At 47.8% G+C, this 21,920-nt stretch overlaps 2 protein-coding genes across 8 annotated transcripts in view; both read right to left on the bottom strand.

The window, feature by feature from the left end:
- The window catches only part of LOC126572894 (semaphorin-1A), a 136,450-nt gene extending 131,106 nt beyond the window's left edge, over window positions 1-5,344 (bottom strand). The window contains exon 1 of one of the 2 annotated variants that reach the window (XM_050232601.1): window positions 5,219-5,344. The gene's annotated coding sequence lies outside the window, so the exon portion shown is untranslated. Of the gene's footprint in view, window positions 1-4,915; window positions 4,987-5,218 lie in introns of those variants that run through there. The other variant, XM_050232603.1, reaches the window with a different exon arrangement.
- Window positions 5,345-5,880: 536 nt separating this feature from the next.
- Window positions 5,881-21,920, bottom strand: part of LOC126570255 (uncharacterized) — a 32,847-nt gene continuing 16,807 nt past the window's right edge. For 4 of the 6 annotated variants that reach the window (XM_050227869.1, XM_050227868.1, XM_050227867.1 and 1 more), the window contains exons 2-6: window positions 16,127-16,660; window positions 15,073-15,143; window positions 9,275-9,443; window positions 8,560-8,864; window positions 5,881-6,983 (exon numbers count right to left, since the gene is read on the bottom strand). In XM_050227869.1, coding sequence (XP_050083826.1) covers window positions 6,193-6,983; window positions 8,560-8,864; window positions 9,275-9,443; window positions 15,073-15,143; window positions 16,127-16,146 — 1,356 coding nt within the window. In that variant the 5' untranslated portion in view covers window positions 16,147-16,660 and the 3' untranslated portion in view covers window positions 5,881-6,192. Of the gene's footprint in view, window positions 6,984-8,559; window positions 8,865-9,274; window positions 9,460-15,072; window positions 15,144-16,126; window positions 16,661-16,730; window positions 17,138-21,920 lie in introns of those variants that run through there. The other 2 variants (XM_050227870.1, XM_050227872.1) reach the window with 2 other exon arrangements.

The raw sequence follows: 21,920 nt of genomic DNA, 5'->3' as shown, positions 1-21,920 counted from the left end.
TTCCATTTCACCCATCGATATTAATACTGAGTTATGCTGATCCCCACCACCACACCCGTACGGCACCCCTTCGCCAAGGGCTTAGCGTCCGGAGACCACCAGCCCCTAATAGATGAACTCGAGGTCCGACCCCCCCGGGGGCCGGGGGACAAAGTCACAAGGGCGAAAACCACATTCATATTTACTTAAGGCAAGCCACACTCTGCCGCCGGAAGCCACCTCGCCAAACGCGCGCTAATGACAAGGTAGCGCGCCCGGCCTCTTTCCCCTGGAGATGGGCAGGCAGATGGTAATGAAAATTTAATCACATCCAGTAGCGCACGTGGTAGCGTGGCCACCGACTGTAAGTATTAACCACTCACGTGTATCACGCTAGAGCGGACAAAGCAACCAACATGTATGGGGGGCAAGCTTCGTCGGGGCAATGGCGGAACAAAGTCAAACCAACAGTCCCGCCACAGCTGACATTGATGAAATCCGCCATCCACGGATCGGAGTCCTGGGGGTAGGTGGCGGGCGTTTGCATACCCGCATTAGTGGTGCTAGGTGGAATCCATTAAGGAAATTAACCAGAAGTAAAACCATCGTGCCCCCCGTGTGACCCGCCATTAATTCAACTTTAAATTTAGTTCAACACATTACCTTCTCATCCGACATCAAATCTTCTAGTGAGTCTGCAATAGAACCTTCTCGGAAGGTGGGGGCCGATGTAACTAATGCACTAGAGCGCGATCGAAGGTTCTGGCCACGGATTTGAAAGGAACCCTGTGTACTCAAAGTAGATTTTGCGACGAAGATCCGTTGCTGGAGGAACGCTTTTGACCAAGCAATTGACAACTCGGGAAGTGCAACTATTAGTGGTCGCTTGCTTAGAACTATTCAAACTAAGAGATTTGAGAGTTTGCCGTCGAAGCTGACATGTTTTATCTAGACGGCGTGGGAAATTTAGTGCTACGTCACTTTCTACCCTCTTGCTTGGATCCAAAACCATAAATCTAGGATCCTGTATTTCAATTAATCAGGAGTTTTCTGCAAAAACACAACAATAAATTATTGAGCAAGGCTGAAGAATTTTCAATTCAATTCTTAAAGCTATTTAAAGACGTTTATTGCAACTCCTCCCATGACACACTAATCCACAGTAGGGAATGACCACGAAAAGGGCACTTTTATACAGTAAAACACGTGCTAATCGTAATCGAAACTCAACAATAGAAATTGTGTTTAAACGCAAAAAAGCAATTAAATGAACGCTACGCTTCTAGTTTGCGAACAATTCGTGAAAAGGCTATATTATTTGAGACACGTGTCTATTGTATCTCACCACCCTCTTTTCGTGCAAATCCACCCCCCAGCATGCAGTAGGCACCCTCCCTTTCTTATGCTTCGCATTTCATGGCCCAATTGTAACCGCATTCTTTCGGCTCCCCCCAAAAGCCACAATGGCGCCGGAATCCGTCACCGAGCAGATACCGAAAAGTAAAGCAATCGGTCGTGCATCTATAGGATATAGAAGGGGGTGGGTCGGTCTGTAAAAGATATGGCCACAGAAAGCCGGAATGCCGGTAGGATTCCCATCTTCCATTGGGCTTCTCATTCACCGGTTCACGATCGATGATTTTCAAGATCCGAGCAGACAGCAGGATGTTGATTCAGCAAATGTGGAGGGCGGTGCGGTTACGCTGGTTCCGAAAAGGCATCTCCAGCGTGTCACTCTCGTCAAAGGGGATTCGATCCGGTTCGATTCATTCGTTCAAGCTCGTTAAACACTTCTCGTCTTGCACCGTGCTCAAATCAACACCCCCGGCCACGGAGGGCAAACTCCCGGGATGAATCCTGTCAGCCACGAGTGGCCTCAACCACTCTTGAGACGGACGGCCTTCCCTCTCCCTTGTGAAAGTGTGAAATTTTGCACAAATATGTTTTCGTTCCGATGCCGACTGGTTCCGGGGGGTCCGGTTCGTACAACGCATTGCTCCCAATCCTCTCTTCGTCTGCCAATGTTTGCTGCGGCCGATCGAGTGCGGGAATTCAACGAGCGGAAATTCAAACCCAGTTCAGTGCCACTTGGCGTTCGATTCGGGGATGCGCGCAAGATATGCTCTTGATTTTCACAATCTCCCTTTTCGACAGCGTGCCCGGTAGTTGGTGGTGGATTGGAAAACATGTTTACGAAAAGTACTTTCCTGCTTTCGGCCCGGGTTGGTCATTGACACACCTCCAGAAACGGGGCGATGGCTTTGTCGGTGTATCCGTTACCGATTCCGTTTCGCTGCAAGAATGGAAAACAGTTTTCTACTGTCACGGGTCGACAGGGCAGCATGACGATTGACTGTTATGTTGCAGGCTACGGTGCAGCATAACTTTTTCCATTTCACGATTTTCCTCTACTTGTTTTATTGTTTGAGTTCTGTTCCCTCATTCCGAATCATTTATTTCATTTGCGTTCAACGAGGAACTTTTGCAGGAACTTCAAGGATTCTTTTTCATCTGGAAATGCAATGCTAACTACAGATAAATACAGCATTAATTATGTCAATACTTGATAGTGATATTTCTCACAAACATTCTCGATGATTAATGAACACAGGTTGCACCAAAACATGCAAAAAGTATGCTAAGAAGTAATTTACCAAACAGAAACCACAATATACCAGCAGCAATCTAGCTTGGCATTGATTTGCTTCTTCTTGGGAGTTGCTTTTCTGTTGATTCACAAAAAAACCCCTCTCGAACCTCAGCTAGCCTTGGCCTCCGATGGTTTCTTAGATTGAAGGGAAGCAAGGAAAGCAAAACTCATCTTATCGCACCACCCTGCCTGGAAACCGGGAACGGTTGCTCCGTTCAGCTTCATTGACCTAGAACCGAACGTTTCCTGGCAGTGCTGATGATGATGACCAGCCGCGGAACGATCGGGTCAGGCGGCGTCCTGCCGCCAGTCATCATCCTCTGAGACACTGGGGATGGCACGGAAGGAAAACTTTCTTATCGCATGCAAATAACGTCTGGATGGCGTTTACTGGCAACCAAAACCCACGGTTGTGCGCCACGGCTTCGGTTCGGAAGGACATTGAGGGGGAAGTGGAATCAACCGGAGAACGTCTGCCCGATTATTCTGCTTCCTGTTTTGCTGTGCTCCAAATGAAACCCACACGTACATACACACATACACACGCATGAATGAGTCATACACATTCATGTTGGAAGACAAGACGACCCGAGATGTACGCTTCAGCAGTTGCTGCACTTGGCATTCATGTTTCGATCGATCATGGAATTACCATTTTCTTACGTTTCCGCTTTGCACTACACCACCAGCACACGTACACTGAGGCACACACGGAGTCGCACCCCCGCACATCTCATCCGATGGACGATAAAGAAGAAGAAGAAGAAGGGCGCATCTTCTCATCTGGAGGAACGATTTCGTTTCAACAGTAGGCTTCGACGGCCGAAGAGAGAGAGCAAGAGAGAACGCGAGGGAGATTTCGATCTTAATCTTTGGGACAAGGGGCCCACACACTGCTACTGCTGCTGCTGCTGCTGCAACCCGCGCTGGCCGCAGACCGTATGGCTTTATTTACATCTTCTAATCACCCCATTTTCATCTCGGTTTGCTTTGGTGCACTGCGTTTGGTGAATGGTGGTGGCCATCCAGCCCCTAGCCACACAGCAGGCGTATTATTTAACAACGGAGCACCACGACACATGCGTCGTGTGATGCGGGTACGGAAGGAGCAGAAACGGGAACGATAAGCACGGGTCGCAGAGCATATTGATGTTGATGTTCTCTACGCACCCTCGCACCACATCACGACGTCGGACGAAAAATACACACAAAGAAACGCGGAGCCGGTTTTCTCGGTGGCAGCGGCTTACTCTGTTTCAAAAACACACTTCCAAGATGCGGTCACGTCGGCGGTGCAATTCCTGCACCAAGCGCCCCCCCCCTTTCATCTCGTTCTAGGAGACTCGTCCAGGGGGGAGAGAGACCAGGCGGCTGATGGGGACACGGGAGCGAAAACACGAGCCACTCGGTGTCACATAGGACAGGATTGCGGCCGGAAAATGCGCTTGCGGTTTTCCATTTTCCAACATACACGAACACACACGCGCACACGAACACGCTGGCGCACGCACACCAGCTCACTTGTCTGCGAAAAAGGATTCGTTTTGACGTTTGTGCTCGCGCGTGTTGTGCAATATATTTGATGATGGCCGAAGAGGGATATCAACCGAAAGGAGGCCCGCATCGATCGATCGATCCGGTTCGGTACGGTACGGTGGTGGCAACGACACGGCGCGACACACGACAGTTGTGTTTTGGATCGCAGGAATGGAGGAGAAACACCGCGCTACCGATCAATAGAGCCCAATTGGCTCCGCAAGGATACACTTTTAATCCGAAAATCGACGACAACATCGCTCTCTCTCTCTCACGCATATATCTTTCTAGCCCTCTTTCACTGCTGCTAACGATGCGTGGAATTTCGGATCGGTTTCACTGCTGCACGTACACACGTTGTGGTATTGACGGCTTTTCATCTGAGTATTATGTGAATGGAAATGGGGAAAATTCTCCCTCTAATCAGGCCCAGCCATCACCATTATGCAGGGGACGAGCATGCACAGCACCACACACTCACTCACACACTCACACGCTACACGCAAAACGAAAGGATATGCCCGAAAGGACGCAAAAAGGACTCGCGCTCCGGGTGTATGTGTGTCGACATTGGTGGCACACAAACACATCCAAGCACACGAAAGCAATAGGCACACGAGCGCCACTACGATTGCTGCTCATTGAAGCGGACAACCCTCGCCCATTATTGGAATGGAATTTTAATCACGATGGCGAGCAAACACACAGGGCTCGATTCACGGCACCAAAGCACACACAATCTAATCTCACTTGTTATCACGCGTTCCCCAAAATCCTGGCACATCCGCGGATCGATTGGAATGCGTTGTTGATGCGAGAAGATTATCCGTCGTCGCAGCAGCCGCAACCGTGCTGTGTGTTTCGACGAGCCTGCCTACGTGTGTGCGTTAGCCCACCAGAAAGCAGGAGTGGTAGTGATGGTGATCCGAAGATGCAATTAGAACCACCAAGCTGCTGCTGCTGCAGTACGTTGTTATTATGCGGATATTATTCTTTCCAGTTCAGTGAACGGGGCACGGGGCGAGGAAGCAACCACCGCCAGGGGGTACACACCTTGTGGGAGAAGCCTTTGGTGACCGAATTTCGACTTCACCGCACTTTGGAAAGGGGCAATTTGGAGGAACACACTCTCAACGACTTCACACACCGCGGTCGATGCGTGCGTCCCGAACTTCGAACTTCGAAAAACTGAGAGAGTGGACTTCACGCACTCCGGCGTTCACGAGCAGCACACCACGCATGCGTGTTATTTTATGCTACTTTATGCTCCTCCACACCGTAGTGCGCCATAAAGGAGAGACGGAATGATTGGCCGCCAGCGCGAGGAAAAGAGACACCAACAGCGATCCATGTGTTTGTGCAACGCGGTGGAATCGTGCGTGCACCGAACCGATGAATGAATTCCCATCCGAACGGAACACGAGTTCATTTCAAAACGGGTTTGCGGAACTATACCGAGCAGATTTGTTATGAACCGCATATAGGGAGTAATTGTAACGAGATGTTAATTGATTATGTTTTCATAAACATATTATTTTATTGCTTTTTGCTCTCTTTATCAATGATTGCCATTCGCTCTCTGGCTATCTCACTCGCTCGGTTTTCTCTCTCATTCACTCAATGTTTACAACCGATTGACCGTTCAGATGACAGCTGCACGATAAGTTACGGCTGGAAACGATAAACGATCTTTTTAAAAAATATTTTTTCATGGGTTCGAAGCACTTTAAAAATGTATTTATTGAACTATATCTTACAACGCTGGAAATGTAACGTACATTACGGAATCGATCGCTCCTCTTCTTCTAAAATATCTATTTTAAAACAATATAGCGACAGCCACTGCTCTGCTGTGCGCTACGTTCCCCCTGATCTCCGATGTGGAGATCCGCATCTTTTAAAAAAACAGAACGAACAACAATCTTAACGAAATGGACAGAAATTAGATCGTTCCCGTATACTGTAGATATTGGCACTGATTACTTTAAGTACACTGGACACGGCTCGGTCGATCGGTCGGTCGGTCGTCACACACGCAGACTATCCTTGGACTTGGAGCTCCTATCACGTTCCTTTGAATCACGATCCCGCTCGCGCAGATTGGCCGACGAATTGCCCCGTATCAGGCCCAGATTCAGCGGCGGCAACGCGGTCCGAATGTTCATCAACCGCTTGCTCTTCTCCACATTGCGGCTACGATTTTTCCCCAACGGGTCGCTGCTCATCGAAAGCGAACCACTGCCGCCATCGTCCGATCGGTTCAACTCGACCGCATCCGCACTACGGCTGTTGGCACGATCGATGCCGGCAACGAACAGCTCCGATTTGCCGTAGTACCGTGGCATCGACAGATCATCCGTTTGCGATTGCCGGTTGATGCCGGCCGTCTGGATCGAGTACAGGCTGACCGATTCCCGGTACTTCTCGATCACCGGCGTCTCGAGGTAGTTCTTCGGCAGGTTCGAGTACGAAATGGCCGGCACCTCCGGGGTCATGCTGATGGCGTTATACGTGCCCGGTCCACCGCTGCCACCGCCGGCCGTCGATGAAATCGTAAATATATCGTTCTCACTGGCGGGACGGATCGCAAAGTATGGCACCTCGGCCTGCAGATGGCTGGTGAGCTGCTGCTTGCCGACCACGCTGGTACCGACATCACGTGGGATCGATTTGGAAAGCATTAAGTTGACGTCGGAAAAGTTGCGCGGTGGCCGCAACACCACCTCATCGTCCCGCTCCTGCTGCTCATCCGAGTCTTCCTCCTCGACGATGGCCGGAATGATGGTGGTCCGGTGATCCCGCTCATCCAACGGTGGTCCTACAAAACGGAGAGAGCCCATATGATGCATTATTCAGTCGGATAATGAAACGCGCTGGCGGCACAAGTCGCGCTGTGAACTACGAGTGCGAGCGAGCGACCTACGCGGGTGCGTTTTTTGGGTGTTGTGTGTTTGTATCTAATGTAAGTGTGAGGCTAACAGCAGACCTTATCCAACACCCGCACCAGCGCCCATAACACTATACAGGAGCACATTAATAATCTACGTTAGAACAGTGACTCAGCTGGCTAGCCGTGCGATTAGAACCCAAAAGTAATGACCAGCGCCAACGGTTAACGCCTACAATCCGTTACGAAGCACATTAAAGAAGTCATCTATCGCAGCCTCACCAGCACACGCTGGTTGTTAGTGAACGATTCTTGAGGGAAAAAAGCCCATCGGACAGCGACAACAAGGCACTAGTAAGAAAGAATCACATATTCCAAAACGGTACGTAAACCAGCGAAGCCGAAAATTGAACGGAAAACAACGTTAACGGGGCCCAACACGTGCTCCAATGTCACGGTTTGGTGGCGAATCTCATCGCATCGCGGGTTTCGTTCGAGGCACGGTCATGCACGCCACGTGGTACTGCATGGCGGAAACTACATTGTCATTCGCATATTCGCAGGCAGGAACGCGACATAAATCTTCCATGGAAAATCATAAAAATTTAATCGAAACTCACGGCAGAGCAACATAAGCGCACAACAGCAGCAATAGATAGCAAGCAGTAGTACTAGCGTGGTGAAACAGGCGACGGTAAACCAGGATCGGGTTAATTTTAGGGAAGGTGTCAGTACACAGAGAAAGAGAAGAAAACTAGAGCGATAGATAGGTACCAATTGAGGTGTTACGTGCAAGGAGAACTTACCTACGTTCCCGGTTTATGTTGGACGAGCTACCCCAAACCCTGACGTGCTGAAGGGGGGGGGTGGAGGTTAGTAGACAACAGATACGGAGAGTATACGCGGTAAGTAACCAGGAGCCACATTTTCGACCAGCAGCATTGATTGATTAGATTAATTTGTTGAACATGGAGTGGTGCATGCAGGTAGTAGTAATGCCAATTTGTATAACCGACCGAGTGGTTAACTCATCTAGGGGTTTCATGCTTTATTGAGACCAACATCGACCACCAGGTCCTAGAGCCTGCTAAACATGGCTAACACTAATGGAAATCCACTAAGAACTTAAGTCTAAATGATTCCCTTCCCCCTTTGGATCCTACACCGAAAAGATACCCAACGGGGTAAGGAAGTGTTCGAGCAAATTTTGTCCAAAACAACCGGCAACCCATTCCTCCGATTTGAACCGAGTGAAAAAGTGTGAAACCGAACCGGTTAACTAGTCACATGCACATGCATTAGCCAAAGGACGTTCAAAATTTAACTTTTCCAACCAACATTTCTCCCTGTCCCTGGCGCATCCGTTTCGGGGGGTTGTGTATGGCACGCGGCATGCAGTGCGGGGTCAGTCAAGAGTTTTCGGTGGCTTCGGTTCGGTGTAGTGTGCGTGTCGATGGCCAGGCGGCCAGTGGTGGGAAAAGAAGAACCAGCTTCTACTAGTAGTTACCTTCTAGCCGTTTCAGCAGTTTATCCGAGCTTTCGGCACGGCCGCTGACATCGTCGGTGGCGGTTGCGCCGGCTGCTGCTCCTGCTGCTGGCGTCACATCGATCGGCGAACCGGAATCGGAAATGGCAAACTTCACCGACGCCGGTGAGGTTGCCTTTGACGTTTGCTGCTGCTGCTTGGCCGGTGGTGTGTTGGATTGGAAAATTTGGGAATTAGCAAAGATGGCCATCACTTCCGGTGCCAGCATCGGAACGTTGGTTTGGATTTCGCGACGCAAATCGTCCTCGTGGATTTTGCACGCCGAGCTGCCGAGAAGGTAGAAAGGGTAGACCACCGTGTTGGTGTTTTAGTTGTTCGCTGAAAGGTGCACTTGAATGAGTGCAAGTGAAGTTCATAAACGTAATGAAACAGTTGGTCGATTAGGTGAACTAATACTCGGTAGAATGTTGAGCAAACATTCATGTTTTCTACAAATTGCAACAGAACTGCAATACAACTGCAACAGAACTTCCTGAAGGCAATTTCTTCAAACCTTTTGAACTTAAATAAACCAGGGAATCTTTAAATCCAACTAAACTTTAAGATGAATCCATTATGAACTCCTCACTCACTCGATGATTTCCTGCGATATTATCCGATTATTCCAGGCCACGAACCAGCCACCATTACCGCATTAAAAGATGAAATGGAAATGATTTAGAATGGCTCAACTTACCTCATCGACATATTCCGGCCAATGCTACCACCGGCACCAGATCCCCTCGGTTGCCTGCAGATCGGTGCATTATTGTTCTCCGCCGACCCTTCACCAGCTCCACTTCCATAGTATCCATTCTTGTTCTTGTTCTTCCCTGCATGCTCATCGTCCTCGGGCTCGTAGTTAACTGCAAACATTGCAAACTGCATGTTAATCACAACTCTGCTAAGCACAACATTTATCTTAAAGGTGCACTCGCTGGAAACCCTCCCCTAGCCGGATCCAGAAGTGGATAAATATTGGTTTTGCGGTTAACATCAATTCCGTCAACACTCTTTAAAGGCCACCCCAGCCACCCCCTAGGGGATCCATCGCCCAAATCGGTCGCCACCGAATTGCGGTCACGGTTTGGGTCATTCTTCTTACTTAATTGCATCAGACGATTGTAATTACACTTTCTTAAACTTCTTTCGGGGTGCGGATGCAATTGAATGGTTGCGGTCAGCTGCTCGGCAGAATGGGGCGCGGTGGTCCGTGGCCCTAATGGCGACCAGCTTGGCGTGCAATGAGCCAGAAACGATCGACGATGTGGTCGGGCGCCCTTTGGTGGGGAAGTCTAATTGAAATCCGTACGCCAACATAATTATCGGACGCTCCTTGAGGAGCCGGTTCGATTTTGGAGTGTCTTGGACAATGGCTACCAGTCAACCGGTTCGCTTTCTGTCCAGCTTCTATCGCCGATCATTATTCTCTCCTCTCTCTCTCTCTCTCTCTCTGTCTCTGACCAGCATCATCGTGGTGCAGAAAAGTGTGAAATGTACCATTAAGAGACCGGAGACGATCGGTGTTGCCCGATGCCGATGCCGATTACGCTGTCACCATTATTTTAAGCTCATTTCTGCGTGAACGGAGTACGTGAAGCACGGATGGTAGTAGTAACCACATCATCGGAAGGAATGCCATCCGGAAGGGCAGCAGAATTAGAAGGAAGGCGGCATCCTCGCTTTTCTTAAATCGATCGACTTTGCGGTGTAAGCTTTTCGGTGCGAGAAAACGATTTATAATTTGACATCCGTATCGAGGAGGAGCAAGCCCACGACCACCACCACCAGCAGCAGGTCGGTGAACATGTAGGACGAATGAAATCAATTTTCCGCACGAGCACACCGTTCGACTCACGTGGGGATTTCCCGCAGTTTTCCCAAATGTCCGGGGGACGAGGAAGCGATCAATCGTTCACCTGCCAGCGCTCGTTTCTCGCTAGTCGCACTGGCCTGCTGTTCAACCCAGCGCTGTGACCGTGCAATTTGATTCGTTTCGTTGCCATAGATTTATTAGACGAAATAATGATTGGCCGTGTGGTTTCCGTTTCACCAGACCATAATACGGATATTCGAATGAGCGTATGGTGGTGTATTGACGGCAGTCCTCATGAATGGTGCGAGTGGTATTGGATACCGAGCTAATAAAGCGCGTTGCAGTTATTGCTTTTGATGATCATTCACCGGAATTCTCATAAGATTTCTGGCAAAAAAAACCTCGAAAATGTACTAAATTTAAGAAATTAATCCGCGTGCACTTCAAAGATGGTCCAATTAGAAGAATATTCTATGGTCCTTTTTAATAGGCAATGTGCAAATAAATGGCAATTCTGATCACATCTTTCGAAAATGACATTACTTTAATAATTTAATAATAATATTTTACAATGCGGTTTTTGAAAAATGTTTAAGTTCATCTTTAATTTCCGTGGCTTGTCTCATCGGAACGTAACTCTACATTTCTGAAATAAACCATTTCTCCCGCGATGCAAAGCAAGATCCACCGTGCATCGCATCTTTTTCTGCCCCACGACCATATTGAATCCGAGAATTTTTTTATTCAACCAAAAAACGTTGGAATTTGAGTTGAAATTGAATGTTGAGCACACGTGTCCTCGAAACCACTCGACCGCTGCCAGAGCGCACGGTGAACTACCGAGGACGGAGTCTGCAATGCAGCAGCAGCAGCACAAGCACCAGCGATACCAACTGGCTGCTGCTGGCGAAGAAAAAGTAGAACAAATTTGTTCCTAAAACCACCGTAACCGCTTCGCCATTTTTTTCTCTCTCTTTTTTTTCCACCAAACCCAATCCCCGCGGCGTAAGCTTCTCCGGATCCATCCGTCCTGCTGCTGCTCGCCGCTCGCCGAGGTCGAGGGCGGCTAAAATTAATAAAATCATTATCGCTAACCCGACAGCCGACAGCGGAAGTATCTGTGTCACTCGAGAGCACACCGGTACACACCAACCACACCAAGGGTGTGCCAGCTTGCTTGCTGATGCACTTTATCGCCAACCAGCTAGCCAGCCTGCCAGCCTGCCAGCCAGCACGTCGCTGCAGGACGCCTTGGTACGAGTTTGATGCGAGATTGCTGCCGGTGCTGCATCTGCATCGAGCGAAATTAATTATCAGTTCAATTATCGTTGGAAGGCAAATTGGAAGGCAGGAGGACCGGACAGGGGGTGGTATGACAGCGAGGACGATGGGTCGATAGCCAAACTCTACCAAACACGAAAACGGGGGAAAAGGTATCAGGGAAAGCATACGCGAGCGTTGATGCTCACCGGAAGGTTCCGGATTGTGTGTGATGGTGATGGTGCATTTCGCAAAATTAAATATCAACAGCACAGATCCAACTTTCTCACGGTGCTGCTCGGTGCATACGGGAGGAGGGCTGGGCGTGCCAGTAACGCGTTGGTCCATACACGCGTTCACATTCTGGCACATCGCAGACCGCAGACATCTGCGGGACCCGTAGTTCGATGCCTAGGTTCAGCGGTCCAGCACATCAAACGTGAAAGGTTTGCTAAACCACTGACTGGCAACGGACAATGTGCCCCACCCGTCTGAAATGGCCATCCGATTTCCCCATGGCAGTCTGCAGATGCTGCTTAAATCAACATCAAATGCTACCGGTGCTCGCACTATCGATCGGCTTCGTGCGCACACCCTTGTGATCCAGATACTCGCTCCATTCTGCAACGGCATCGATGGCTGGCTGGCTGGGCGGCCCCGAAAGGGTTAGGAAATTTGCATCATTTTCCAGGATCAATTGGCTGGCCATTTTCGATCCTGTTCGTTGGGATGGATGAACACCGTACGCTGGTGCATTACGCTAGATAAGTTTGTGGCACGGAGCAGTGTTGACGGAAGTCAAATTTAACTTTCAAAAGCATGAACAGCAAATTCCAGATAGTGTTTAATCCTACGGATTAGATCGTTTATTGGAAAACTTTAACTGGTTGATAGAAGGATAATCGAATGTTAAAAATTGTCTTCGAAAAGAGTGCTAGAAAGAGTCACGACGACGAATTGAGTAATTGGATGATTTAAAAAGTCTAATGCGAAATTTTATATTTAAAACTTAGTTCAATGGATAGAAAAAATATTATTTTGTTGCGGAAACATTATAATTGATATAAGATTTAAATGCAAAGTATGACTAAACAAAGAACAAACAAAAAAGATGTAGAATTAGGGGAAGAATATTTGAAAGCGTCGGTAGACACGCTAGAAGAATGTAATAATTGTAGAAACGATCACCCTAATCAATCCCTGATGTAAAAATTCGAGACAACATACACTTAGTACATAAACCTTCGTAAATTCGCTTCTGAAACGCCTTCAATAATGGCAAATATACCACAAACTGATCAACGCACCGGATAGTCACCACAGCAGCAGCATCTCGAATGCAACGGGACAACAACCGGGGGTATGCGCGTGTTGGCATGTGTCCGCACGCGTCTGCACTCGCAATGTCCGATCATCATCCAGACAGCATAACGCCGCCAGACAGTATAACGCCCGCTAGACGCCACCACACCATGCACCATTTTCCCGTTGTTTCTATTTTCCCGCACCGCATACCAGAGTGACGCAACCGGGGTGCACAGCCACTCGTCTGTGGCCCGGATGACGTTGGATCAATTTTGTCATCAATCGATAATGTTCGGTGCAATCCCGGTGCCCGCTTTTTTCGCATTTTCCTCGCCTACCCTTTAATTCTGTTTTCTGGCCATTGCAGGGCACAAAAACGTGAGCAACAAAAAAAGCATACCGGGAAAGCTGGTCAATTGGGGGCCACATAGAAGCACACACAGCCTCCCCATTTTGATAACGTAATTTAGTGAATGGCGAACTAGTAGAATAGCGCACATTGCACCCTTGCGGCCATTTTATTAGTTGTGCATTTACTTATGTTGCTCTAACTACTAACTAACTAACTGACCGAGGGGGCTAAAAGGGAATAGAGAAAAAAACAAATAAAGCTACCAGGACCATGGCCAGGACATTCCGTTTGATCACACCGCTCGTTCGTTTTTGGGGGACACGAGCCGCATTCGGAACGAATCTAATTCGATTCACACCCAATTTTGTTGATTCAGTCGACGGAATTGGGTTTTCCCGTCGAACGACCCGTCGGTTGAACGAATCGTGGACATGTCGTGTCGCATCGGTGAAGGAAGCGAAAGGAAATTAGTTATTTTATTTTATTTTAAAAAGGTGGATCAAAAATGTCTTGCTTGTTTAAATTCTTAAGGATCATCTGCGATTTGTATCAAATACTAACGTGTTCACGATTTATCCCCAAACGTAGATTAAAGGTTTTAAAGAAAAAAAAACTTCAAGCCATTCCACCCAATATTTCCCCAAACCAACTATCTCGATCCAATGTTACTCCGAGATATTGAAATCAAACAAAACGTGGGGAAACAAAAGGCAGGCCGCCGTCGGTGCAAGAAGCGAATTAAAAGGACACCTTCGCTGACACAAACTTTCGATTCTTCGATTCCGCCCGATTTTCCTGATTTATTGTTTTACCCCATTCCTTCGCCCGCTCGCCCCATGTGTCAATAATTGCTTTATCTTATCTGGTAGCGAGCGAAGGGCAGCGTCTGCTTCAGCATAGATCCTTCAGCACAGCACAACCGGGGCAGTCCCGATCCAATCAAAGTAAATGGATGGAAGCAAAACAAATAGCCACAAGATCGACGTACTCGTTGCTGCTCTGCGCTGCTGGCCACCAGATCAGCGAGCGGTGCAGCAGCGTCGGTTCGTCGGTGCACCACAGCTGAACCTTCAGCTCGTCAAACACTTCATGTCGCTTCGTGTGAACAAGTGCGAAGCAATCGAGAAACAATGGCAAATGGTCCGCCGCATCGTCTTGGGCGCCGGCGGCGGGGTTTTATCCTGGGCATAAGGGGCACTGGCTAGTACCCACTCCCACTCCGCCACTGTGCGCGTGCCAAATGTACGCCGCAGAAAGTCAAGTGCAAACAGAAAAGGCGGAGAAAAAAACTGGTAAAGCTTGAACCGACTTGAAATCGCTTTTCCACGTCCGTGACGGTCCTGGAACCTCCGCAAACTTCCTCGCTGTCTTCTCGCCGTACAGCTGCGGAATTGGTTTTGTCCCGAGTAACCACCACCCTCCCATTGGAGTGGTGCATTGGGTCGAGGAGTGGAAAACGGGAGCGAGGGCGTCCTCGAGTTTTCCCTTTAACTCCAAATCACGAGCCAATCAGACTGTATAGGTTGCACTGGCTCTCTCTCTCTCTTCTCTCCCTTTTTTGCTCCATTTTCCACGACGTCCACGTAGCATAGATCGAGTAGTGTGAGTCTGTGTGCAGCGGTAGCGATGGAATATAATACGGTTAGCCCCGGCAATCATTGTCCTGGAAGTGAATTTTTAATGTGCCTGCGGAGGTTTCCTTTCCGCCGGTTGCACCACCACCACCGAGGGCCCCAAGTTCCCCTGGGGGGGGCTTACCTACCTAGCGTTTCGTCGAAGCAGAACTTCTCCTCGATGCAGTTCCAGTAGAAGTCTTCCCAGCAGCTAAAAATACTGGAAAAGCAAAGAAAGAGAACAGGTGAAAGGGGGGAGAACGAAGAAATCCGGGACCTAGGTACGGTTTGGGGCGTCGTAGCGAAGGACAAAATCAAGCAGAACGCGAACGCAAGATTAAGGGTCGGTAGTATTGACGTCGTCGGCGTAAGATTTCTTTAGATTTTTTGCCATGGATTGTTCAAACACAACCGTTCGTTTTCGTCGAAAGTCGAGACAATGTGTCGGAAATTGAGGGTGAATGTCTTGCAGCTAAACTCTATTACGAAGTTGCCGTAGCGTATTGCGTAGCAAAGAAGTCTTGCTGACAGAAGATGGATTCGTTCATGGTGCTATAGGAACGCTAATGTCATCAACAGTGATTGGCGATCAACGATGCAACTTAATTGACCAAATTATCAGCTACGTAGGCCGGATTTAGAAAAGTTTATACAATCATTGATATAATACAAGAGATAATGTAAATAATTAATTATTAAGTTAATGATAACAAGTGGTGAAAAGAACCATTAATTAATTATAAACAAAAAAAGAAATGAATGAAAAATAATAAAACACATATAACAAAATAATAAAAGAATAAAACAAGCACAAAAGCTGTGAAACAAATTAATAAAAATGATCCCAACTTCATAAAATGAATACACGAAACAATACAGTTGAAATATTCAAGTAAGTTGATAGCCGTTAACAAGTTTCTCTCATTGTTCCATTACTCGAATATGATCTTCAACTTTCAAAAAAATCGGAACGGAAAATTCAATTCGTTGGTTCAATTTTACTTCGAGAAATAAGCATTTACTTTGCCCATAAATAAAAAGAAATAGTAAAGTAAACGTAAACTATCCCCAATACAAAGGGAATACGCTTCACGGCAAAAGGAAAGCGTAACTCGCCATCACAGAAGTACCCTAGAGTATATCGTTGGAAAACTACCAAACAACTTGAGCACAAAACACAGGTAATGATCCCTATATACTCACCACCGACAACAGTGACACATTTTCAGCTCCTTTAGCGTCGCCGCGCGTACGCCCTGACTGATGTTTGAAAACACACACTCACGCACATACACACCGCCCACACACCAAGTGTCACTTCATACGTATGCAATCACGTGCCACATAAGTACGCTCACGGTACGACGAATAGGATGTTGCCGGTCATAAGCTCCAGTCCACGGTGGTATCGCCTAATGGTTGAAGAAGCGCTACAGCGCTAGCGGATGGTTGTAGTACACTTGCCCCACCACACAAATGTGGCCACGGACGGTATGCTTCTCAACGCACCTATATCACAGTGTTCTCGGTGTTTGGATTAACTACCGTAGCGGTCGGGAGAGGAGCCACGGAAACTCCTTCACGTAGCACTTTTCACTTTCTACGTTTTCTCCTGGCACTCGGCAGCATCATGCCACGACACAGACTTAATACTGATGGGAGACTCGGATTACAACCGACAACCGGTGACCTGCTCCTCCTTGAATGCACGACACAGCGCAAGAGAGAGAGGGGGTGCTGCAAAGGTAATAAAATTAACTCTTACATTCCACCTTCCGCCGAGCCACGAAATCGAAACGAGCCACACCGAACCGTGATCCTCTTCTCCAGCACTTCTCAACGGTGGATTCCTAAACGATCGTCCTTTCACACGTTACCCGTTCCCAACGCCTAGCCCTAAAACACGCGACGAGGTACTAGAACGAGGTGACGATGGCAATCGATGCTGACGATCCGACCGACCGACCGACCAGCACCATAAATCAGTCACATGAGGCCACAGACGACAAAACCATACACACTCTCGAAGCCATACCTGAGAGCTTTCGATTCTTGTTGACCATCGGCCACCACTACTAACACCAGCCCCAGCCCAGCCGGTGTGTGCCAATGGAACCCATCACATGGTCGACGCGAGTCCGCTGATACGTCGCTTCGAACGGAGAAGACACACCAGCACACTCCCAGAGACGGTTCTCGACCGACCCAGGACCGAATTCCTCCGTCCATCGTTATCGATGAACTCGAGCCGCCAAGCTAGCACCAAGCACACCGACCGATATGCCTTCCCGGTTTTTGAGCCAATATGATAAGAGCGTCTGCGATATGACGGGAGCCAGGTCAGATGAACGTACTACGGGTGCGTGTTCGTTTCATCGGGTTTTTTTTGCAAATGAAACAATTATACCAGAAATCTACCGTCAGCTGGGAACCAGCAACCAAGCAGCCAGGCGCATCTGTTCAATTATGCTCTTGAGAGCAGCAATCGAATTAATGTGTTCGATTGGTATCACTTCGTTGATGTTTCACAGGATATCCACTGGCGATTTATAACGGGTGCGTCTTTTTGGAGTGAAACTGATTCCGTATACTTTTACCATCACATGATGTATGCCGCCTTTGGTGTTTGGGCAATTGAACAACCATTTTCGAGCAAACACTCTCAAACCATGGAGTAGATGTTCGTTTCATCCAGTAAAGGCAGAGATATTGTGCTGAGAATTCTTTTAGAAAATCCCCCGTCTAGCCAGTTCAATGGCTAGATACTTATGCTTAAGATACCAAGGGAGGTTGCTGATCCTCCACAAAACAGACGAGCTAACCAAAAGAGCATCTTCACCAAGGACACCCACTGGTACATGTCTAGCAAAAGTATTAGTCAGTAAATTGCTAATTAATGACCACGCGTTCTAAATTTAGATAACATTTGCAGACATTTGGTTGGTTGTTGGATCGATAGCTGGATTCTTTTGGGAGAGAATATGCTCCTGGAATGTTGCATGGACTCCTCATTTTCCCTTAAAAAAAAAGTTGGGAAAATTTTTTAAAACCGCTTGAGCATTGCTTCACAATTGCATCACAATTTAACGAGAATTTCACAACCATTTTTGGATTAAAATCCCTGATTGAAGTCTCACATTGCATTCTTATGCATTTTTACATTTCCGACCAAATGTAATCAACACAAAAGGCTCTAGGAAACACAATATTCATCCAGATAAAACCTTAACAAACATTCCGCGAACGGCAGTTAAGGGGGGAAATCTATTTACTCGGAATTTTTATGATAAATTCCAACGCATTCCCTTCAACAACAACAACGAATTGCCTCGCCGTTATTTTACATTAACTTCTCACCCACCACGTCACATCACTAAAAACCACTGAAAGACTTCCGCCCACGTGCCGGTGCCTTCCTCGCTACTGTTCCGTGACGTGGCCACGGAGAGCGCACCATTTCGCAAAACTGGCCAAGAGAGAGCGAACTGCATTTCATCACTCAACCAAGATTAACTTTTGCTCACTTACATTCCATTTCTAATGGATAATTTATCACCCAGTGCCACCTTATCGTCTAACGTCCTTGGCCACGGGCTCGCAACCCCTTTGCTCTTCGTTGGTTCTCGCATTAACCTCACTTATGCGGGCCGGCCGGGTGACGACATAAAAAAGAGGGGCCGGCGGCAGAGGTGACAGCCTGTCAGGAGGGACCCGTGAACTAGATCCCTTTAATTATTCCGCGCACTCCTGCAGGCCAAGCCCCCGGAGATGCATTAGAGGTGCTGCACCACCATTAAGGTTAGTGCCGGCTGCTGGTCCGCCGGTGGACACCAGGTCACTCGGAGTCTGCCTCCCTTTTCAGGGCGACAACATTATGCTCGCGGTGCCCTTAACCACGACGACGACAACGCAGTACAACCTAGACCGAGACCGAGGCTGCAGCTTCAGGTGCAGCGTACCGTGGAATGGACGCCGGTCGAGTGAAGGTCCCTCTGCTTCCTCTTCTACTTCCTCTCCCAACAGTTGGTGGGGCTGAGCGGAGCGCTGTTGGCTCGTTTGCAACCGGCGGTTAATTTGATTAGCACACGACACCCTCTCCTTCCAACCCGATTGCCCCCTGGCCGAACTCCTCCGAAGGCTTCCTCGATTCTTCGTGACTCCGTGGCCATTTGCTTACGGTGCGACAATATTATTGTTCCTCTTTTTTTCTGCTTGCTTCCAATTTTGCTGGCTTTTCGTCTGTGGGTTGCGCGAAGGCATCGCTTTTAGAGCGCTGGTTCAATATTTGCTGCTCCTCAAATCCCATGGCGTGAGCAACGATAAGACGCGATTGTACGGGAAAGGGGGGCAGAATTTGCGTCGCTAGTACTCCAGCGAACAATCACATCAGGATGATAACAATGATGCAAATAGCCCTGGTCGTGAAAAGTGAATTTTCATTTGCGTTCCCCGTGCCGGTCTTATCCAAACCGTTGCAGTGGACAACACCGTTGGAAGTAAGTGTAATAATTGAATATTTCAATCTCTCAATGCTCTACCTGTACTCTAGAGAACAAGACGAAAAAAACGAACGATGTTCAACCAATTTTCAACTTTGTTTAGGGGTTTGTACACCAGTTAAGAGTAGTAAACGAAATATCTTCATTTTATGTTGAAACTCTTCTTAGTGTTCAAGAATTTGTATTAGAATATCAATCAGGGATGGTTCTAAAATTGAGTACTTCTTGAGAAAATACCAATTAAATACCTATACCAGAAAATAACAATTTTTCTCCTATTCGAATAACAACCCTTCAATAATTCAAATACCAAAGACTAATTTTTTGAAAGTAACAAAACTTTTTCAATTATTATACAGAGCCATAATTAAAGACAATAACGTAAACAGTATTCCATTAAAATTAAAAGCTTCATTATCATCATCATCACATTTAATTGCGTCTAAAAGTTCCCTCTACTACGGAAACTGAAATAATTTCTTTTCTTTTCAATTCTTTTCATTCAGTAAACAATATTTTAATTCCCATTCTTACTCTCTTACTATAAAGAGACAAAAATATGAAAAAGCATATCTCGAAAATATAGCCAAAAAGTGTAAGACCAGTCCCAAAAGAATCATTGCAACAGAAGATTATTTTGCTATAAAAAAACTCACGTGTAACTCCTAATCGATAGTCGCTAAACTAAATGTGAATTCTAATCGATCGTCGAATGGAATTGCCATAAACTACTTCCTCATTTACTCACATCAACCAAACATCCAAATCCAAAGCCACCGTGAACCGTTTTATCCTTCCAAAAATCACAGCCCTTGCCGGCCTGGCGCACGTTCCGGCGTAATACGATTTTCATTGATCGCTACAACGCACACTAATTTCCGTGTCACGTCATACCAAAGCCCACGGAACCGGCACAACTCGACCTCGAGGTCCACCATCGGGCATCATCATTTGCTGCACCAGAAACGATTTGTTGCTAATCAATCAGCTAGCGGCCACCGAAGCTAAATGTGTCTCTGCTGGACACTGGACGCAACTCCAATTCCGCCTCTCCATGGAGCTCCGAGATTCAATCCCGAGGGATACCGCCAGAAGAACGGCTCCACTCCGTTTGGTGTTCCCATCCAAATGTTTGGAATTGTTTTAGTTGTCCCTGATTTGTCCCCCGTGACGAGCGCATCATTAGAAGGCGCAGCAGCGAAAGTCAAGTCCCACGAGAGGACAGCAACCGGATAGGCCGACCAGGGAGGACCAAAGGAACCGGCCATGTGCATGATTTATGAGTGACGTTCGCTGGCCGGCTAGCGGTTCATGCGGAGAGATACGAGATCCTGCATCAATTCTCGATCTCCTGTCCTCGCAGCAGTCCGCGGTGCAGCGCGGTGCACTAGTAGCCTCTTCCGGGGCTGCCAATCAATTGCTTTTACTAGGAAAAGCATCCTGCATCTACCTTTTCCGCTCGCTCTTGCACTCGCTCGCGCGCATCTGCAATTCCGGCCTGCAATCAACTCGCGCGCGCACCGGAAGCACGTACACGTACGCGGTGGCCTCGCATCGCGCTGGCCGGGGCTCCAGCATTCCAGTTTGGGGATTTTGCAGCTAATGGCGGATGTCACTCCGACCGGTGGTGGTGTGCGCCGGGTCGCACCTCTGGCCACCACATCACGACGATGTCTAACGGCATCCTGATGCTCATTTATTGCCGCTGACCATACGCAATTTCCAGTGTCAGCCAGAAATGGTCACCAAAGTCACCGGTCACCGGGATGCTGCACCGAGCTGGTGTTCATGCTGGTGCTGCTGGGATGCTGTCTGTCCGCCTGTCCGTGGATGTGCGTTTACTAGCGCAAACTTTGCGAATCCACCTCGAAACCGGACCCACCGGAAAGCATCCTTTCGTGTGTTTCGGGCAGCCAGTCCGTGGCCGACGGTTCGCGGTCAAAGGTATTTCGTTTATTTATCGCTCAATTTGTGATAGCGCCAGGCGTAGCTCCCTTCCCATCCTGTCGCACATCCCTTGACCACGTAATACAGTTAACCACCAGTTCCAACGCCATTGCAGTCACCGCCACCGCCACCGCCACCACGGTGTACTTGGCCGTATTATTTTCGACTTGGCTATTTGGGTTTCGCGTAATACGCGGGACCGTGTGGTTCGTGGCTGATTGGTGAACGATGTAATCGTGCCGCGTTTACATCGATGTGCATGCGGCGTTGGTGTGATTAAGGTGGCCAGAGCGGTGGCCACTAGGAAGAACTAAATTTACCAAACAGAGACACTGTACACTGAGGGTTATTTAACTGATAACGAAAGTGTAACGATGATAGGTAGCTCAAATCAATAATTATCTTGGAAATCATACACAAAAGAATTATATGGATGATATAATATCTATAAAAAGTATTAAAAGACAAAAGAAGAATGTAAATCTCGTGGAAGATTGTGGTTAAAAGGAAAATAATAAACAGAAGAAACGGAACAAATGTTCAGAGGAGAT

The sequence above is a fragment of the Anopheles aquasalis genome, chromosome 2 (assembly GCF_943734665.1).
Source record: "Anopheles aquasalis chromosome 2, idAnoAquaMG_Q_19, whole genome shotgun sequence".
Lineage (NCBI taxonomy): Eukaryota > Metazoa > Arthropoda > Insecta > Diptera > Culicidae > Anopheles > Anopheles aquasalis.
The sequence above is the reverse complement of the archived record's forward strand: the minus strand, read 5'-3'. Positions and strand labels throughout refer to the sequence as shown.